A 21,466-nucleotide genomic window follows, 5' to 3' on the forward strand; every position below is an offset into this window, starting at 1 on the left:
ATCAGTGTCAGCGGGTAGAACATAGTGTCAGTCATGATAGTTAACACACATTATAACATGCTGCTCATGCATTTTGCTTTATCAGTTATTTGTGGTAGTTCCAAAGCTCAATTAACAGGGTAAGCCTTCTGTCTTTTTGTTACACTCCGTCTTTGTCCTATTTTCTACTTAGTCCAACCCATCTAAAACAGCTGCCTCTTCCATGATGGGGTATTGTTCGTAAAGTTGTCTTGTTCTCCCACCTTTGCAGGGAGCAAGAGCCCTGAGTGCTGGTTGAACCTCTTCATACTGGCACCCCTCTGGACTCCCAAACCCATGCTCTCAGGAAATGTTTGTTATTTTAGGAATGAAACCAAGAGGTAGGGTCTGCTCCCAACACAGCCCTGTACAGTGCCTGGCAATTATAACACATTCTGGCACATAGTAAGAGCTCAGGAAAGATTTGTGCAACGAATGAATGAATGAATGCACACTGTGCCTAGGAGTAAGGGCTCGAAAGCATGCCTGGATTGTGCATAGTGCCTCCTACATAGTAAGCGCTCACCATACACATCTTTGGGCGAGGCTTCTAAAACCTAGTGTAAGGGCTCGGCTTCACTGTGCACGGATGCAGGGGTTCGAATTCCGCCTCCTTCTCTTCCCAGCTGTGCGACCCCGGCAAGTGGCTTAATCTCTTTGTGCTTTAGTTTTCTTACCCGCAAAGCGCGGACAACGTAGTGCGACCTCCACGAGACACTCCCCAGAACACTTGGACCGGTTCCCTAGCCCACAGGGAGCCCCCCGCCACGCCAGCCGGCCTGTGTTGGTCGGGGGAACACGCGAGGGAACCCGAACCTTTCGCTGCGGCTCGCCACCGGCGTTCTCGGTGTTCACGATCGCGCCCCGCAAAGAACTGTGCCCACCGAGGGGGCGGGGCGAGGTGCCTGCGCGGGGCAGCTCTAAGCAGCTTCAGGTCGGTCGGCCGCCGCCCGCACTTCTTTCTCTCCCTCTCCGCCTCCCTCCCTCTGCGAGTCGGAGAATCTGGCCCGGATCGGCTCAGCAGCGCCGCCCGCGAGCCGCCGCCGCCGCCGCCGCCGCCGCTCCGGCCCCTCCCCCGCTCACCCCTCGCCCCCCCGCGCGGCCGGCGTCCGTCACGTGACGCGGCGCCAGCCAATGGCGGGCTGAGCCGCGGTCGGCGGCCGCCATTGCTGTCAGAGCGAGCGAGCCTGGGGAGGGAGGAGAAGCGAGGCTGACTGGGGAGGAGGGGGGGGTGGGGGAGGAAGAGGAAGGAGGGGACGTCGCTCGGCTGCCGGGGTCGCCCGCTGGCTTCGTCCGCACCCCCCCCTTCGCGAGTTCGCGCTCCGCGGCGGCAGCGGCACCGAGGCGGCGGCGGCGGCTCCGGGGCTCGCCTCCCCTCACGCGCCGGCGGGGGCTAAGGGGGAGTCGGTGGCTGGAGATAAACAAGGCGGCGGCGGCGGCGGCTGAGGAACAGGGAAGGCGGAGGCGGCGGCCGGCCCGTAGCGCCAGCCCGGGAGGCAGCGGCGGCCCCGAGAGGCGGGGAGGGCGCCGGGCCGCGCGGACAGCGCCCCCCGCCGCCGCCGGAGCCGCCGCCACCGCCGCCCGAGCAGGAAGGAGCCGCGCGGCCGCCGCGGACCCCCCCGCCGGCCCGGGCCCGCCGCCCCCGGCGCGGCGTCGCCGCGGCGCCTCCCGCCCGCCCGCCGGCCCTCGCGTCCTCCCCCGGCGGCGGCGGCGGCCCGGCCGCTCCGCGCTCCCCGGCGAGGCGCCGCCGCCCGGCCCGGCCTCGCCTCGGACGCCTCGCTCCGACATGCCCCGCTCTGGCGGCCGGGCTCGCGGAGGATCATGACTGCGGCAGCGAACTGGGTGGCGAACGGGGCGAGCCTGGAGGATTGTCACTCCAACCTCTTCTCGCTGGTGAGTAGCGGGGCGGCGGGGAGGGGGGCCGCGTTGGGGGGGGGGTCCCCGACCTCCGCCGCCGACCAACTTTCTCCTCCCGCCGCCGGGACTTCGCCCCTCCCCGCCGTTCGCCTCTTGCCGATTCTCCCCCTTTTGGATCGTCTCTCCCTCGCCTTGGATTCTATCCAGTGTTTATTTGGCTCTTTAAAAATCATTTGTGAGCGCGGCGCTCGGCGTGGAATTTGCATGTGGAAGTCTCAAAGCTGCTGATTCTGGGTCGCACTTCGAACGCCCACCCTCTGTTGCAAATCACAGCCCCCTTCCCCTCCCCTTTCCCCCCCTTACCCCCCCTAAATGTGAAAGGCTCTGCCTTGTGCTGCCCGCGCCTGCGATAAGCAGCCTGCTCCCCCCCTTGTCGGATCGGCTGCCCGCTCGCCCGCCTTTTGAATTAAAAAAAAAAAATTCCATAATGACACCTGCAATTTCGCCCGAAAACAGTTGATTGAATGCGATTGTGTCAGTAAAGGACTCTTGCACCCGAAGCTCCCGCGATTGTAAACATCGACAGCCGCCCGCCTCTCGGGGCTTACTACACTGGAGAGCCGTAAAGCCATTGCACCGAGCCGACGGAAGGTGGAGAAAGCTTTTTCTTCTTTCTCTCCCCCTGTGTCTTTTAAAAACTGTTTTCTCTCTCCTAACAACGAATCCACACACACACACAAAAGCAACAAGCTGGGCGGTTTGATAACATCGCTTTTATCTGCCTTAGCCTCTCTCGCGCTCCCTCTCTGATAATTGACAACTTTTCCTTTGGATTTGGATCGCCTCCCTTAATCTCGAAGCAGTTAGGGTGTCAATTGTTCTCCTGGAAGCCTGGTACCCGACGACGGCGTCTAGATTCACCGAAATTAAAAATGTATAGGGCTCCAGCAACTCTTCCCTGGCGGTGGCAGTGACATTTGGTGGTAAATGCCATCTTTGCTTTTTATTGGGTCGTATTACCTATCTCTGAAAACATTCACGTTGTTAAACCTGGCGTTTAGGCTAATAATTGCAGTGCGTGGTCTTTAAATATGTGCTTTGTGCATGAGTTACTGTATGTATAGCTATGTGCCCGGGAGACTACGAATTTGTTTAAATATTGAGCAAAGATTTGTAAACAGATGTAAGGCAATTATGTTTCAAGCGTAGAATATAATTGGAAAATTGGTTGAACGGTTTGTTTAATTTAGCCTTAAAAAAAAAACGCAACTTATTTTAAGTTGTGTGCCCTTTTTGAGGGAACTGTCTTTTGGACAGCGTGCATTTTGGAAATTGTTTTTGTAACCTTTGCTGTAGATAAAGACATTATTTCCTCTTAATCCTTGTTTACGCTGGATAAATAATTTAGTGTTCAAATTGTAATTAGTTACATTTAATTATGGGTAGCATAGATGCATTTTTTCTTTGAGACTAGTGCAGAAATACAAATTCTTGCCAACTTTTCAAATGTGTTATTTTCTTAAATATGTTTCATTATGCAGATAAAAAAATCAAAACAAAAAATCAAAACGTGATTTTTATCTATTAAGACTGAGTGACACAGTATCCCTGCTTTTTACTATAGTGAGATCAGGTCAGTTTTTCCCCAACATTTTTATTTAGACATTTAATCTTAAAATTCAGTTATGAGTTGTGATTCCTCCTCAGTTCTGTGATGATTTTTCTTTGATCTTTTGATGTATCAGAAGAAAACTCATTTTGGCTCCTCTTTTCTCCCCCATAGTCTACCCTTTCGTATCAGTCAGGTTCAGGGACTTTCATAGATTAGCAAATGTATTGATTAAGTGGTATTTAAGATGTTTTTTGTTTGGCGGCTGGTGACCACATTGACACTTTAACAGGTAATTAAAATAACCAAGTTAGACCAGTATTAGTGAGGAAAGATCCTCCAAATTACCATATATCATGCTGACTGGTAATGTGAGTTTTTGTAGACGAATGAAAGTATATATGTAGCCAGTCTTTAGGATATATCGTTTCTTAATTTCTGTTTTTTTTTTCTTGAAAGCCTAAGTGAGGATGATATTATAGAGATAAGATGTTTGAGATTCTTTTGGAGAAACCAACAGTTTTGTAGGAGAGGATTCTGTACTTTTTGACCAACTAAGGGTTTGTGCTTTTGGGTATTCCTTTCCTGGAACCTCTTTAAACCAGGAGTTGATTTTTGAATATACTTAAAAAAATTACTCTTTAGGTAGCAACTTGGAAGTACCGAACTGCAGGAACACATGGTGTGAATTTTTTTTAAAGGACTAAAATGTCTACATTCTTTTCTATGTGGAGTGAATAAGGTGCTAATTTTAAAAAAATTATGCATCCATTAGAAAGCTGCTAATTATAGCTTTCCTTCAAATTGAGAGTTTTTCTTGAATATCACATACAGCAGCAACCTAGAGTATTAAAAATATGTTGCCTAAAGTACATTGTATAGAATATAATTCTAAAGGAGATAAAATCATCATCTGTTCAAAATAAAGTATGCATTGTAAGAACTCTATGTACTTATAAAGAGCATATATTTTTCTTTTTGACCTGCAGATTTTTTTTTGAGCAAAGTATTGTTTATAGAGATTTTAACTAGGTACTCATATTAATGTGGATTGAAATATAAACTAGAGATTAAAGTTTTCTACGACACTAATCCCCCACCCACTTTCTATTACCTTGAGGTGCCCATTATGGTTTAGCAAAAGTTGATTTTGCAATCAGGTGCCTTAAGGTTTTTATTAGACCTTTACTTATTTGGCTTTCTGATTTTTCTACTGCATTGGTTTCTCTGGCATCAGATTTCCTAAATTCTCTGTCAACCCCTGCTCCCCCCTTTCTAATGTGAAAATGCCGTTGTGTATATATGATATGGGTCATTCTGTGTGTTTCTTATTCTTACTGTTGTGAGATTTGTAGCTGTTGCATTAAATGCATGCAGAGCTGTGCCTTTGTGACTCAAAACTATTTTCTCATGATGTCCATCACATTTCTGGGAGACTTGCTATATGGTCACTCAGTTATAATTCAGTTAAATGTTAAATCTGCCTTTTTGGAGAGTCTAATAGTGCACCCTATGGTATGTTAAGTGATCTTTGTGGGAAGACAATTTCCAGATGTAAGTGTATCTTTAGTTTTGTTTCTCTATTGAGATGATATGGAGAAAAGCAATTTTGTGTTCTTTAACTAGATTTACGTATGTACTCTCACATGAGGCAGTCTAATTCTTGGGTATGCATAGTCTACATTTAGGTTGTTTTATATGCTTAGAATCTCCCTGACTAGAGGGTAATTGGGTGATGATATCAAATTTTTTCTCCCTGAATTGAAACACAAAATTGAAACACACATAAACACATTAGTACTTAATTCCTATCAAGGACCTATATTTTAAGCTGTTGTTGACCTGGTTCCTTTTTTTTTCCTTAAGAGGTTTATTTTTTTGCAGAAAGGGAATGTAGTTGTAAATGTAGAGACTGAGATCTGCTATATTGAGCTAGAACCAAATGAAGAGGACTATCAATTGGAAATGAGAAAAAGGGAATGATTTTGCTAATCTTCTCAAGTGCCAAAATACATATACAGGGTATTTTTCTAATACTACTTTCCAATTTTAGTACTTAAATTTAAAGCATCTCTTTTCCCCCACGATAGTTCATTTTCTTTATTGAAAATGTTTATAATTTGCTAATGTGTGTTTTCTGTTTAGCCTTTTGTTGTTAGTAGCACATGGTGTTACAGTATTTATATATTTTTAATAGCAATAATTGCCACCCAGTAATAGTTGCCATATTAACCTCCAATTGCTAGTAAATATTTTTAAGTACATAATAGACAGCAATTCAAGGCATAGTGTAGCAGTTTACTGGACCATTTTAAAGAGCCATTTGTAAGTGTGATGAGTTCATAATTTTAAAGAGAAAATAATGTGCCCAAGATTTGTATGCTACAAAATATGTTGCTGTGTTATTGCTTGAAGTGCTCTTTGAGAGGAAGTTAGGGTGAGACTGTTCTTTGTGAGAATAAAGGTAGAGGTGCCTTTAGGACAATAAGTGTTTATTGAGTTTACACCAGCTGCTTAGATAGCTTAGCACTTTCTTTGGAATGTTTTGGTCATCTTTTTCATAATTGTATTAGATATTAGGAAAAAAAAAGTCTCTTAAGGCATTCCTTTGAGTAACATTAAGGTATAGTGTGGATTATATTAATTATGTATGGGAAAATTGATTCACCTTTTTTGTTCACTGGCTAATTTAGCCTAGTTAATTGTGAGTTAATTGTATTCATCAAACATTTTCAGAGATCTCTACTCTTGAGATTAATAAAAAAGACACTCTGTCACCAGTTTGTACAATATGCTATAAATTATAACCACTTGCAAAAATAAGTACATTCTATAGGGAGACTAGACAAAGTTTATGAGAAAAAGCAATATAGTTGAATATTAAGTGTTCTTACTGAGCTGTGCACTGCAACCATTTGTTAGAAATGGAGAAAAAGAATTTCTTCAACATTGCTGTTAGTGTCATTTGTTTAAAATGTATTGTGTGCCAATCTGCTTTCTAGACTACGTGTGTTGTATAGTGTTGGTTACCAGAATTTCGATTTTGTCATTTTGTAAACATTCCTATTTTGAGAAATTACGTTTAATGCAATGAGAAGTGAGGTATTTAGGTAGTCTCAAAATGTGCTGTGGGGAATAGTTTAAAAAAGAATTGACACACGTGCACATTTGTTTCATAGGACTTGCTTAGAGTTTTGTAATTAATGAATCAATATTTGTAATGTTCTTGGAATTTAGGACTTTTTTCTCCTCTGAATCATTTAACTTCTTTCTGATCCTGTTCAGATAATTTCCTTTTATAGTATATGCTTTTATTGTTTATTTGAAAGATTTGAAGGTGTTAGCTTTGTTCTGTTGGTGGAATTCACTTCATTACATAGGGGAGATGATTTTCCATTAATCTTGGTAAATATTAGCATAAACGAGGAATTGTCAATTCAGGCTCATTTGCATGAATGAAATATGTATGCTTGCCCAGTTTTTGGTTAGTATAAAGTCACTTATATATAACAGCATAGTTTTCTATATTTGTGTTAGTTGATATAAAAATAGTTTTAAATTCTGTAAAAATGTTATGATTGGTGTTTATTTCAGAGATAGCTCCCCTACTCTACTACATTATTTTGTTACTTAATTTTTGAAATCATCTGTAGTATGGAATAGTCTATTCTCATAAATTGGCTATAGCAGTCTTTCTTTATAGGAATTCCTGTTTTACTCTCATTTATATTAGTGTGTTTTATTTAGTTTTGTTGGAGTAGAATTGTTTTCCTTTTTTAAGCTGATAAAGTATCTTTTAGAGTACATTTAGATTCAGTCTGAACAAAGGAGAAAGGTGACTTTTTTTTCTTTCTTTTTAGGTGAGATTTAGGAGAATCAGTTGTGTCTAAGGGAAAATGTCTTGTCATTGGCGTTGCCATACTCTGGTTTATTATTTCTGCATGTTTACTTTCTCATTCTAGACGAATTGTTGAGGAATCTTACTAAAACTGTACTTTTACTACTGTGAAACAGCACAGAGCCCTGGTTGACAGCTCTCCACGTTTTTCTAGTACAGTGAAATTCCATTACTGTTAAAGTACCTCCTGAGTTGATTAAAATTTCATTTGTGTCTTTATTTTGCATACTTTGAATTTGTGATGTTAACTTAAAAAATGGAAAGAGGAGGATAAAGAAAACAAGGTAAATTTGCAGGTAAATATTCTTTTTTCTCAATCTTTTCTAGACCTTTTTACTGTAATAATTAAGTCTTAATTTGTATTAAATCATTGCATGAATTGGATACATTTAAGACATTGGGTATTAATTAAATTTGAGGTAATGATTTGTTTCAAATAAAATATAATTAATTGTGGACAGAAATTTTATAATACTGAGTGAAAATTTCAAAGACTGATCCTCTAAAAGGGTGTTAAATGGTTAAACTGTGAGAACTGTGATTAACCCCCCCCAACCCAAGAACATGATAAATTTCTGAGGAAGTATTTTTTTACATAAGACACCTGAAGTTTCCTCACATAGTTCTACATTATTTAATTAAATAGTAAAGATGATTGAATCCATCTGGGCTTAATTTGAGAGCTAATAAGTGAAGTATTCAAAAAAGTATAATTGGTGTGTAAAAACGTTTTGTGTTGGCAGTTCTCATTGTTGAACTTTAATGTCCTAAAGAGAAATAAGGAAAAATCACCTCCTAGTTGTTGTTTTTTTAATGTGTATATGCCTGGCATGATCCTACTCATCTTTTAAGTAGGTCAAATGTCACCTCCTCTGAAGCTTTCCCTGACTCCCACAAGTAGAACTAGTCACTCTTGCTCCTTATGTGGATCTCCTTGTATGTGCCTCTGATAAGCAGATGATCAGGGACCCTGTCTAAGTCATCTTTGCATTCTCTTTATAGTTAGGTGCTCATTAACTATTTCTTAAATGGATGATTGCTGGACAACTATTCTCCTTCTTACTCTCTATGGAAGTTCTCATTGCCCATTAGATCCTCCTCCTCATTATTACTATTAAAATTTTTTTATTTATTGATTTTTAGAGAGAGCAGGAGAGAGGAGACAGAGAAGAGAGAGAGTGAGAAGTATCAGCTTGTAGTTGCTTCACTTTAGTTCATTTGATTGCTTCTCATACATGCCTTGTCTGGGTGAACCTGGAGTTTTAAACTGGCGACCTCAGCGTTTGGGGTCGAGGCTTTATCTGCTTTGCCACCACAAGTCACACATAATTATATTTCTTAGAACTTAGATGTTTAGCTCTTGTGTTCTGAATATATACTGTCTTAGATTTATGTACAGTGACTTGGTAACATTTTATATGACTTCTAGAAAAACTTCATCCAACTGATCAAGAGATGTATGCTTATTACACCTCAAAGGAATAGGAGTTAGTGTTTAGATTTTCTATAGTGTTAGGTAACCTGTAGATTTTGGAGTCAAGACGCACTACTGTTGCGCCACGAGGTCCTAACCTGTAGATTTTGGTTGGAGATTTTGTTTGGGGCTTGATTCAGAATTCCTTCATTTCCATTCTTTAAGCTGTATAGAAGGGCTTTTGCTCAACCTGCAAGTTTCCATGAGCCAGGTGATATGGGCAGTGAATTGGTAATAAGGAAAATTGAAAGGTATTCAATTTTTTTACTAGTGCCTATTCAGATCAGGTTAGTTACATAATGGTTTTTTTGGCCTCAGTTTCTCCTTCTGTAAACTTGATAGAAATACAGAGCGCAGGAAGTGTGAAAAATCACTTTGAGTACCTTTTAAGGAAAGCACTTTGGATGACTATGTAATGTTCTTTAATAGGAAGAGACTTCTAGCAAATTACAACTAAAGCTGTAGAGTAGCCCTAGGCAGTTAACCAGGAAGTTGGAGTGGCAAAATTACTTGTGTTAAGTATGGTAGTTAGGTTGTATTTGTTCTTTTGGGGGGCAAGCAGGAGATTAAATTATTTTTCTTGTGTCTGGCCTCATAAATAAGCCGTGATTGAGAAGAAAAACTTGAAATTCGTCTTTCGATGTTATGACTTCTCATTTGTGTGTGATTCATAGTTGTGTGGTGTCTTTAATATGCTGGGTGATTTTGCTGTACCAACTCTGAGCTATAAGTGGCTGAGACTGGAAATTGAACTGTGGCTCTTATTTGGTAGTTTAAGCTATTAATTCCTTGGCAGCTCTGGAGTGCTCTTTGAACTTTAAATAGCAGTTCTATTAACATTTTGAGATTTGTCTCAGGGAATGTCAGAAATAGTACTTAATAAATATCTTTTTCTTCTTAAAGACTAAATCACTTTTTAGTGTGACATACATGTCACAACCCTTACTATGTTTTGAACAAAGTATGTATCCTCAACTACTGGCTAATTTCTGTTTTCCATTCAGTTATGTCACAATATCTAAAAATATTATTTAGACCTTGTTGAAGGAAGGAAAGCTCCTCCTGCCAACCCCACAAATCTAGTTTTTGTATTAGTCATATTGAATGTGAATATAGTATTGTATGTTTTTATCCAGAAATTTAGAATTTTACGTGGAGGTGGTCTCCAGCATTTATAAAATAAAAATTTTACATTGAAATCTAACTCTTCTATTGCTACAAATGATAGTTAGCCTATTTACACTGTATTGTACTTAAATACTTGTGTTAGAAAACTCAGATGCTATTTATGGCAGCATTTCATGGGATTGAATTTACATTTATTGTTCCTGTTTAGCATGTCAGGAGCACCTTTCCTCTGACTGTGCAGTGCTGGCAGGCAGAGCAGGCACTCCTAAAGCCTTTCTTGGCTCCAGACAGTGGGAGCGAGGCGGCCCAGGCTCTCAGCCCTCTTCTAGGCCCAGGAGAGGATTGCTCTCTGATGGAGAGGCTTGAAGAGTGTTCAGAGGTGAGGATGGCTCCCTTTGGGAAGTACAGCAATTTTGGAGGAAGGATTGAGGCAGATTTTCCCTTTCTTTCCTACAGGAATCTATTGCTGCTTTCTCTTTGCTGAAACTTTTATTAAAATCTTGAGATAGTGGCAGGTCCTATGATGGCATCAGGAAAATATTTTGTATTTCTTTGCCTTTTAGCTCTTTCCTTACCTTTTCTTCTTCACGTACCACAAGAACAAGGTTTCTTCCTCCTATTTTGTGTAGCAAATGAGGGCTTCTGAGGCCCAGTGAAACAAGAAAGGAAACGGTTGGTGGTGCTTGATACTGGATGGGATAACCAATTAAAATAGTATTTAGAAATGTTAATCTTTTGTATGTTATGTTTGAGAAACTTAGGACATACAATTCATTTTCAAATAATATGCATGCATCAGAAATGGTTAAACTCTGGTGTAGGCTTACAAAAGAGCTAAGGGACTTACATGTGGAAAAAGGACCTACATATACTATTTAATTTCTGTGATGCTATGTTGTAAGTGCAGAGGGAGAGAGAGCAGCATGGATAGATAGTGTAGTACTTTGTAGGCATAAAAACTCAGAAGGGGAGTTTTAAATTGGGTCTTGAAGGAATGGATGGATGTGGCTTGCTAGAGAGGATTGGAAAGGACATTATTTGGAAGCTCAGTTGACAACGCTGAGTCTGTCCTTGAGAATATTTACTAAAGTCGTATGTAGGAGAGCACTTCTGATTTATGGTCTTGATTTCCTTTTAAAAAATAGTACAAAAACTTACTGAAATCTAATTTTTGTTAGGTGGAAAATATGAAGTGGGGATAAGCCAATTTAGATTAAGAAATGGTGATGTTAAAATCATCAGTTTTCTAAAATAATTCTGTTCTGAACTTTAAAAAAAAACAGTGCTATATTACCCAAAATGCTAATGACTAAAGTGACAAATATTTCAGAAACTGGACAGACGTGAATCTTAAATGAGCAGATGGGATATGAAACTCAAAGCGGGAGATAATCCAAGATGATATAGAAACTATTACAAGAAATGAATTGAGGAAAAAGAAGTGTGTTAAATGCTTTCACATTTAATAATGTGTTTAAAAGCCTTTCTGGGATTGCTCTCTTACATAGACAAATTAGAATTGTTGAACTGTGTAACCCATCATTCTTTAAATTTTGTGATTTAAAACAAATTAAATTTTGATCCAGGATTACTTCTCATGAAGCCTAGGCATTTAACTCATGAATGTATATGCTGTATGTGCTTTAAATAGGCAATATAATTTTGCTTTCTTTGAAATAAAAGTATAGGGAATAATTATGGTTTTCAAAGGCAGTTGTGGTGGACATTGAATGGGAGAGGTATTGAGTGAAAAATGAGGACATTTGCTATTTAGACTGCTTGATACTTAGTTAAAATCATTACATTTGACTTTTGAAGGTAGACTGGATTATAGTGGGTTGTGGAATGAATGAGTTGGTATACTTTTCAGCTGAAGGTTGATTGTGAAGCAAGCAGGGAAGTAGGAGTGGGGAGGGTAAGAGATTGAAAGGTAGATTGAAGGAAATTTTGTAGCAGACGAGAGCCTTTTTTAAGTTTGTGGGTTTATGAGTAACAATAGTGGAGAAAAAGAAAGAAAAATGGAAGATATAAGTTGATAGTTGATTAAACAAGTTTAGCTGGAGACGGTATCAAGAATACCAGCAATGGGGCTAGCAGTGAGAAAGAGTAAGATAACCTCTTAGAAATAAAAGATGTGAGCATGTAAGAAATGAATAAATGTGAAGGAAGTAGGGACAATCTCAGTTGTAACTTGAGTGCTTTTTAAATTCAAAGATTGAAGATTTTGAGTTTGAGCCTGAATAAACATTTAAACCATTTAAACAATTTTTTAGCTAAAAATTTCACATTTTACTTGATGTGCTATTGTAATCAACCATTTTTATTTTTCTTTAAGGGTCGTTTTAAGTAGGTCAAATGTTATACGTTTAACAGTTATAAAATTGATTTTGAGCTAGTAATACCAGAATTAATACATGTCTACCTAAATAAGAAATATTTTTCTTTTCCTTTGTTTAGCGGGAGAGAGAGAGAGAGAGAGAGAGGCAGGCAGGCAGGCAGGCAGGCAGACAGACAGGGGCATAAGGACAGGAAGGAAGAGAGATGAGAAGCATCAACTCCTAGTTGCAGCACCTTCATTGTTCATTGATTGCTTTCTCATGTGTGCCTTGACTAGGAGGCTCCAGCTGAGCTAGTGACCCCTTGCTCAAGCCAGTGACCTTGGGCTTCAAGCCATTGACCTTGGGGTTTTGAACCTGGGTCCTCAGCATCCCAGGCTGATGTTATGTCATCCACTGTGCCTCTGCCTGGTCAGGCAAGAAGTATTTTTCAAAGGAAGTCCCCTTGAAATGGATCAAATGCCAGGGTCCTTGTTCATAATATTTTTTGGTCCTTTTCTTTTGAAAATTGCTTTTAGACAGTTTAGTCAACCACCACAGAAAAATCTTATTATTTTTAGAGTGATTTTTCAAGACTTTATTTATTTTAGAAAGAGAGAGAGAGAGAGAAAGAAAGGGGGGGGGGAGCAAGGAGCATCATCTTCCATATGCACCTTCACTGGATAAGTAAGCCCAGAGTTTTGAACCGATGATCTCAGTGTTCCAAGTTGATGTTTTATGCGCTGTGCCACTACAGGCCAGGCCACAGAAAAATCTTATTTTAAAGGATGCTTCTTTGGTCAGTGTCATGTCTTCTGTCTTTGTAAATTTATTGTCTTAGTTCTATTTTTGCTCTAGGTTGTTGCCTAAATCATCATTTTAGTACCTCCTGATGGGGTTACTGATGATGAGCAAAATCCCTAGGAACTCTACTTTTGGATATAGTGGCACACATACATTGTAGATATGTGCCCCCTGCCTGATTGTATGGCTGCCTCACAGATTCTGGGTATAGTGCCTCAGTGTACTTTGTTTTCATAGTTTCATTGGAGGTAGATTTAGTGGTCCATTGATTGGTAAGACTAGCTGTTGGGACAAATTAAATGGGGTGTCATTTTCACTTTCTGGAGATTGAGGCAATTATAAAGGAAGAGTAAAATAGTAAGTCGTACCCTGTGTCTATCCAGCAAATAACAGGTATCTTGATGTCCATTTTTGGCGAGACTGAAGTAATCATTAAGAAAAGCCCTGGGCCCTGGCCAGATAGCTTGGTTGGTTAGAACATTGTTCCAAAGCACAGAGATTGTCCCTTTGATCCCCAGTCAGGGCACATACAGGGCCAGATCAGTGTTCCTGTCTCTCTCTCACTTTCTCCTTTGCTCTAAAATCAGTAAAATAAATATATAAAAAAAAGAAAAATGAAAGAAAAGCCTTAGAATAAAAAACAGTATTCTATTGAGAGAAAAATTTTAGAGTTACAGAAAGTTGGGTCTGTGAGACCAAAGTTATTACCTTGGCCCACTTAGTGTTGCTCTTTACTCATTTGAGACTGTGTAAGCCATTTAGTGTCTGTCCCATTCATGTTCTTTCAGCAAATTCTTCCATAGTTGAAGATTAGGACAATGCAGTCATATATTTAGGGTTTTACTCTATTGTGGTCTGCCTTAATAGTGTTAGGTGCAGAGGATGTTTTACCTACAGCAACCATGCCTATATATTTTTTGTTTAGATTAAGAGTTGCAGTGACAAATATTGTTTTTTAAAAAAATATTTTATTATTATTATTTGTATTTTTCTGAAGTAAGAAGTGAGGAGGCAGAGAGATTCCCACATGCACCTGACCAGGATCCACCCCAGCATGCCCACCAGGGGGTGATGCTTTGCCCATCTGGGGTGTTGCTCTGTTGTAACTGGAGCCATTCTAGTGTCTGAGGCAGAGGCCACGGAGCCATCTTCAGCGCCTGGGCCAACTTTGCTCCAATGGAGCCTTAGCTGTGGGAGAGGAAGAGAGAGAAAGAGAGAAAGCAGAGTGGGGAGGGTGGAGAAGCAAATAGGTGTTTCTCCTGTGTGCCCTGACTGGGAATCAAACCTAGGATTTCCACACGCTGGGCTGATGTTCTACCACTGAGCCAACCGGCCAGGGCCTAAAAATACTTTTTAATTTAAATTTTTTTTAAGATTAGAGGAAGGGAGATAGAGAGGCAGACTCTTATACTGGCTCTGACCGGAATTCACCCAGCAACCCCATCTGGGGCCAGTGCTGGAGTACCAAGCTGATTTTAGCACCTGAGGCTGATGTGCTCCAACTAAGCTATCTTCAGTGCCTGGGGCTATGCTTGAACCAATTGAACCACTGGCTGTGGGAGGAGAAGAGGAAGAGAAGGGGGAGAGGAAGGTGAGGAGAAGCGGGTGGTCACTTCTCCTGTGTGCCCTGACTGTATTGGAACCCAGGACGTCCATACGCTGGGCTATCCATCGAGCCACTGCTCAGGGCTATTTTGTTTTTTTGAATTCAGGAATATAATGAAATTTTTCTTAGCTTTGTTCTGTATTCTTCAGATTACGTAGAAGATTTTATAATTTTTTTAGAGGTACCGTACTCACATTGAAAACGAATTGAAATCCTATCAAAAGTGTGGTGATGTAATTCTTGATCTGTAGATATTTCAGGAAAATTTACTTATATGATGATTATTCTAAATAAATTACAACAGACACTTTTTAATTTTATAGGTTTATATAACAGTTGAGTAATTTAACATTGAGAATTTTTATCAGAGCATAAATCTACATCTTCTGAAATACAAGTTCTTAAATAAGGTTTGTTATTAAAAACATTTTTAAAAGTATATTGGTTTACATACAAAGTGTAATCACCTGCATGGATTGATTTAAGTGTTGGGAGCACAAGTAGACTAAATTCATTAGTTGTCTATAAATTACTTCAGAGATCTACGAAAGTGATATTTGTTGCTGTTTGGTGATAATCGTGGTGAAACTGAGCTTTGTAACCCAGACAGATGGTGCTATTCTTGAGTCTGTCGGCAAGATCCTATAACATTTAATTAAACAGTGAAATGATTCTCGCGTGAGGATTCATACTTTGATATGTGTAAGCTAATAAACTGGCTTTCTTAGTAAAATTTACAAATTTGATTTAAAAGAGAAGTATTTACTTGTTTTTAGAAAACTTTTCTAATGAGTTTGTTAAGATAAGTAGCTTGTTCTGGTAGTTTATTAACTCAAAGACTATTCTAGACAGAAATTGAATAGGACTCAGCTAGGTGGGCACTTACCTTCTAAAGTAACTTTGATTTTGTTGCCTGACTTTCTCTTATAATAGGTGTGATATACAGTTAAGAACCCAGATAACTGACTAACAATTTCAAAAAAACTGAGAAATTTGGTGATACATGTAAACTAACACTCATTTTAGAAAATAACTATTGATTTAGATTTCTTGTGACCTACCTTTCATTTTAATATTGGAATTAAAAATAGAAATAATTTATTTTTTGTTACAGAGACAGAGAGAGGAACAGATAGGGACAGACAGATAGGAAGGGAGAGAGATGAGAAACATCAGTTCTTTGTTGTGGCACCTTAGTTCATTGATTGCTTTCTCATATGTGCCTTGACTGGGGAGCTTCAGCAGCGTGAATGACCCCTTGCTCAAGCCAGCGACCTTGCGTTCAAGCTGGTGAGCTGTGCTCAAACCAGATGAGCCTGCGCTCAAGCCGGCGACCTTGGGGTTTCAAACCTGGGTCCTTTGTGTCCCAGTCCGATGCTCTATCCATTGTGCCACCCCCGGCCAGGCAAAAAAATAGAAATATTTTAAACAGCCCAATCCAGTTTAATACATTATATGGCTAGATCTTTGTTTAGCTATTTTGTAAAAATCTGAGTTTGGTGATAATATTGTATGTTAAATTTAACAGTTTCATAAATAATACCTTAGTAAGTCATACAACAACATAGACATCCTGGGAAATTATTCCTTTGTAAAATATTTACTTACCTTTTATTTAATGCCTGTTCTTTAATAGATGGGAGACAAGACTGAAAGGTGATGTTTGATGTTAGATTGGATAACATGAAGGAGCTGGAAGTTTATTCTGTATGAAAAGGGAAATGCCTGAAGGGTTTTAAGGAGGATAATGACATCAGATTTATGATTCAAGGAGAAAACTCATGTGGGTTTTGTAAAGTGTGTATTTGTGTATTGCAATAGCAGAGAAACCAAAGGCTGAGAGAAGGCTCTGGAAGGGGTACAGTAGTTAGAAATTATGCAGGGGCAGTAGGAATGAAGAGCAAGAAATGTATTCAAGTAATATTTTGGAGGTAGAACTAGCAGGACTTGGTGACCAATTATATATATCATAGAGGAATCAAATGCCAAACAGATGTTTTTGATTTTGTTATTTACATTGTTGCATATGCAAAATGAGAACAATTGACAACATAGTTGTTAGCAGAAGATTTACGCTTTGATCATGGGAGTGTATATATGAAAGTATTCACTGAGCCTGGGTTCTTGCTGGAAAGCCCTACAGAACTCAGTTTTAAAATTAAACATTGGCCTGACCTGTGGTGGTGTAGTGCATAAAGTGTCGACCTGGAAATGCTGAGGTCCCCGATTCGAAACCTTGGGCTTGCCTGGTCAAGGCACATATGGGAGTTGATGCTTCCAGCTCCTCCCCCCCTTCTCTCTCTCTTTCTCTCCTCTCTCTCTCTCTCTCTCTCTCTCTCTCTCTGTCTCTCCCTCTCCTCTCTAAAATGAATAAATAAATAAATATTTTTTAAAAAATTAAACATTTATAGGAGCTAGGGGCAGACAGGGCATAGTAAAAAGGAAGTACAATCAAACATTAACACTTGGAACTTGCCTGTTTTCAGAAAATACATGAGGCAGTGAGAATAAGATTTGTCTCCTAAGTTGAGAGAATGATTTGTAAGAGAATGGAGGAGTGGAGAAAAAAGGTGGGGAAGAAAGACAGCAATACTGGTGGTGTGCATGATGGGAGTCAGAATATTTTGGCAGGGGAGGAGCTCATGAAATTTTAATTATTAGAAATGGACATGAAGAAACCCTGATATGAAGAAAGTGGGGGAGGCTCTGTAACAGCAATTGGCTCTTCCCATCAGCCTTTGTTACATAGAGCATCTGCTTTTTTTTTTTTTAGATTTTATTTTTTGATTTTTGGAAGGAAAGGGAGCGAGAGAGAGGGGGAGGGAGAGAGAGAGGGAGAGAAAGAGAGAAAGAGGGAGAGAGAAGCAGGAAGCATCTACTTGTAATAGTTGCTTCCTGTAGGTGCTTTGACCCGGCATGCATTGACCCGGCAAGGCCAGGGATTTGAACCGGGGACCTCAGCATTCCGGGTCAATGCTTTATATACTGCGCCTCCACAGGTCAGGCTAGGCCTCTGCTTTTAATACTAGTTAACTCAGAAAGAGTACATTTATTTTCTTTACAAGTCTGTTTTGGGATGTTTTCATTTAGTTTTTTCTGTTTTTAAAGGTTTGGTTTATATTCATATTGGTGATATTTTTGATAGGAGGATGAAATAGATTTTTACTCTTGTTTTTCTTCTTACCTTGTGGAAATTGCCGTTTTTAGGAATTGGCATAGTGGATAGAATAGAAAGGACACTTGTAAAGACTGCAAAACATGTCTTGGTCCCTGTTTCTCATTTTGATTTTGGATTCCTTTAAATTTTCATTTCTGTCCTTCTATTCTTTGTTCCCTCAACACTTAGCTTTCCAGTTATACAATATTTTTATAGGTATTGAGAGTGTAATTGCTATGCCATGCCATATTTTCTCTCACAGTATTAGGAGAAGTTTCCCCGCCATCTCTCTCTGCCTACTCTTCCATACCCCTCCTCTTTCCAGCACATTCCTGGGCTCCCTGTGCGCTGGAGCCTTCCTTGCCCATGTTGCACTTTTTCTTGGCATTGCCAATTCTCAGTTAAGTGCTAAAATGTACATGTGCACTTCAGAACCTTTTGATATAATCTCCTTGGTGTGTTGGGGGATCCTCTCCAGTTGTTTTGAGTGCACTTACTGGCACAGCATGTACTATCTATTGTCAATTGGCTGTAATTCATTCAGCCTTCCCATGTGGGTAGATTTTTCACTTGGCTACCCTGAAGGTAGAGAATTGGCTTTCTTGCAGTTGTCATTTTTCTTTAATTTCTCTCCAAGTGAGGTAGTGCTAATGAAATACAAAATATTTCTAAGAAATGAAACTTCCAAGAAATTAAAACTATAAAAAAATTACCCACAATCCAAACTCCATTGGACTAGATTTTTTTTTTTTTTTTTTTTTTTTCCCCCAGAGGCAGAGATAGACAGGGACAGACAGACAGGAACGGAGAGAGATGAGAAGCATCAATCATCAGTTTCTCGTTGCGCGTTGCGACTTCTTAGTTGTTCATTGATTGCTTTCTCACATGTGCCTTGACCGCGGGCCTTCAGCAGACCGAGTAACCCCCTGCTGGAGCCAGGGGCCTTGGGTCTAAGCTGGTGAGCTCTTTGCTCAAGCCAGATGAGCCCGCGCTCAAGCTGGCGACCTCGGGGTCTCGAACCTGGGTCCTTCTGCATCCCAGTCCGACACTCTATCCACTGCGCCACCACCTGGTCAGGCTCCATTGGACTAGATTTATCCCAACTTTTCTATTCTTGTTAATGTGCTTGTTTATTGTACATAGATGTAATCACAATGTAAACATGGTTCTTTATTTAGCCGTACACACATTTTCCATGTGGTTGCAATTTTCAAAAATATAATTTTAAGAGAAAAGTCTAATTTTTTATAAATTTAATAAAATGTAATTATTTTCAAATTTAATCAGTATTGAAGGATGAAAGGTCCTTCCCCTAGGGGGAGTTAACTGCCAGTAGTTTAATCTTTATCATTCTTGGGTTTTTTTTCCTTGCTTTTGTGTATATGTTTGCTTATACACATACACAGTTTCAAAATTGTTTTTATTAGATATAGAGTAGATAAAAATAACATGTATAAATCATACATAGGTAGGAAGAATCACAGTATAATGAGTGCTCATATACCTAATGCCCAGAGTAAGAAAAAGAATATTTTCTCTTTTATGAAGTCCTATGGTACCCTTCCCTTTCCATTCTTTCTTCTCCCTTCAGAGGTAACTGTTATTCAGAATTGTGTGTTTTTTATTCCCTGTTAAAAAATAGTTTTAATCATGAATGTTTAGTGTATTTGTGTATATTTATATATATATATAGTTTTTTATGAACTTTTAAAATGGAACATATATTCTTTTGCAACTTGCTTTTTTGGTTACATATTAATGTTCCAACAATGTGCAGTTGCAGTTCAGTTTTTATTTAAAAATTTTTTTTAAATTCATTTTAGAGAAGAGAGTGAGAGAATGAGAGAGAGAGAGCGAGCGAGAAGGAGAAAGAAAAAGAGACAGGAACATGGCTTTGTTCCTGTATGTGCCCTGACCAGGGATAGAACTGGCACTCTCTCTGCTTCGGGGCGATGCTCTAACCCAGTGGTCCCCAACCTTTTTTGGGCCACGGACTAGTTTAATGTCAGAAGATATTTTCACGGACCGGCCTTTAGGGTGGGCCGGATAAATGTATCACGTGACCGAGACAAGCGTCAAGAGTGAGTCTTAGATGGATATAACAGAGGGAATCTGATCATTAAAAAAAAATAAAACATTGTTCAGACTTAAATATAAATAAAACAGAAATAATGTAAGTTATTTATTCCTTCTCTGTGGACTGGTACCAAATGGCCCACAGACTGGTACTGGTCCGCGGCCTGGGGGTTGGGATCCACTGCTCTAACCAACCAAGCTATCCGACCAGGGCTATACCTTTTTCTTTATTATTATTTTTTAACAGTTGAATTCTGTTTAATGTGGTGGGATGGACTATTGTTTATTTAACTATCAACTGTGACAAACATTAAGATTAATTTTTTCTGTAATGGTATAATTATACATTAAATTTTGATAGTTCTAGCCATAAATTCTTTAAAATGTCAGCTTACATTTCTATGGGCAATACATAAATGGACATTTCTTCTAGGCTTGACTATAGTGAAATTGATTCATTTTAATTCCACTCTGAGCAAAAAAAAAAAGCCCCTCAGTATTTTAATTTGTAGTTTTTTTGAATTTATAATGAGGTTATGAGCACCTTTTCATACATATGGGTATACATATACAGTGAGTTTCCTTTTTTTCAAAAATATTTAATCTCTAATAAGTCTTTTGTTTCCTTTTTCTATTCAAAATTTCCAGCCACTCACTGATAGAAATCTTTATTACAAGTCAGACTTTTGCATGTTCCATATGCTCAGTTTCACCTCAGACCTATGTCTTTTTTATTTTTTTTGTATTTTTCTGAAGTGAAAAGCAGAGAGGCAGAGACTTCCCACATGTGCCCAACCAGGATCCACCTGGCATATCCACTAGGGGGCGATGCTCTGCCCATCTGGGCCGTTGCTTCATTGCAACTGGAGCCACTCTTGCTCCTGAGGCGGAGGCCAAGGAGCCATCCTCAGCGCCCAGGCCAGCTTTTCTCCAATGGAGCCTTGGCTGCAGGAGGGGAAGAGAGAGACAGAGAGGAAGGAGGGGAAGGGTGGAGAAGCAGGTGGGTACTTCTCCTGTTTGCCCTGGCTGGGAATGGAACCCAGGACTTCCACATGCCAGGTCGATGTTCTACCGACCCGGCCAAGGCCAGACCTGGTTTTTCTAAGAGTGCTTACTGAATACCTGGAATTACTTCATTGCTTTACAGCTATGTGTATTTTTCCATAAAGGTTCTGTTCCCATTTTTTAGGTAAGAAGACTGAAGACATTTAAGTACCTTGTACAAGTTCACATAGCCGGCAAGTGATGGAACTGAGTCACTGACTTCAGAGCCTGAACACTTAACCAGTGCATTGTATTGTATGCTCTTCTTTCTTCTGTCTAGCTTGGGGCTTCTGTGAAGCTCCCCATAGCTATTCCAAACATTGGTCTCTTTTTTTCATGAGCCTTTTAAAAATTAACAGTGTAGACTCTTATAATTTAGTGTAAGCATGAAGGTAGAAATCACTGGAGCATATAGATTTGCTGGAGATTAATAGAGTGATAATACAGTTTACATTTTTTTAAAAGTTTCATCAGCAATTA

At 39.8% G+C, this 21,466-nt stretch overlaps 1 protein-coding gene across 2 annotated transcripts in view; it reads left to right on the top strand.

Moving 5' to 3' along the window:
* The first annotated feature begins 1,778 nt into the window (after positions 1 to 1,778).
* Positions 1,779 to 21,466, top strand: part of MED13L (mediator complex subunit 13L) — a 280,583-nt gene continuing 260,895 nt past the window's right edge. For both annotated transcript variants that reach the window (XM_066260496.1, XM_066260495.1), the window contains exon 1: positions 1,779 to 1,911. In XM_066260496.1, coding sequence (XP_066116593.1) covers positions 1,840 to 1,911 — 72 coding nt within the window. In that variant the 5' untranslated portion in view covers positions 1,779 to 1,839. The remainder of the gene's footprint in view (positions 1,912 to 21,466) is intronic.

Source organism: Saccopteryx bilineata, chromosome 2 (assembly GCF_036850765.1).
Source record: "Saccopteryx bilineata isolate mSacBil1 chromosome 2, mSacBil1_pri_phased_curated, whole genome shotgun sequence".
Lineage (NCBI taxonomy): Eukaryota > Metazoa > Chordata > Mammalia > Chiroptera > Emballonuridae > Saccopteryx > Saccopteryx bilineata.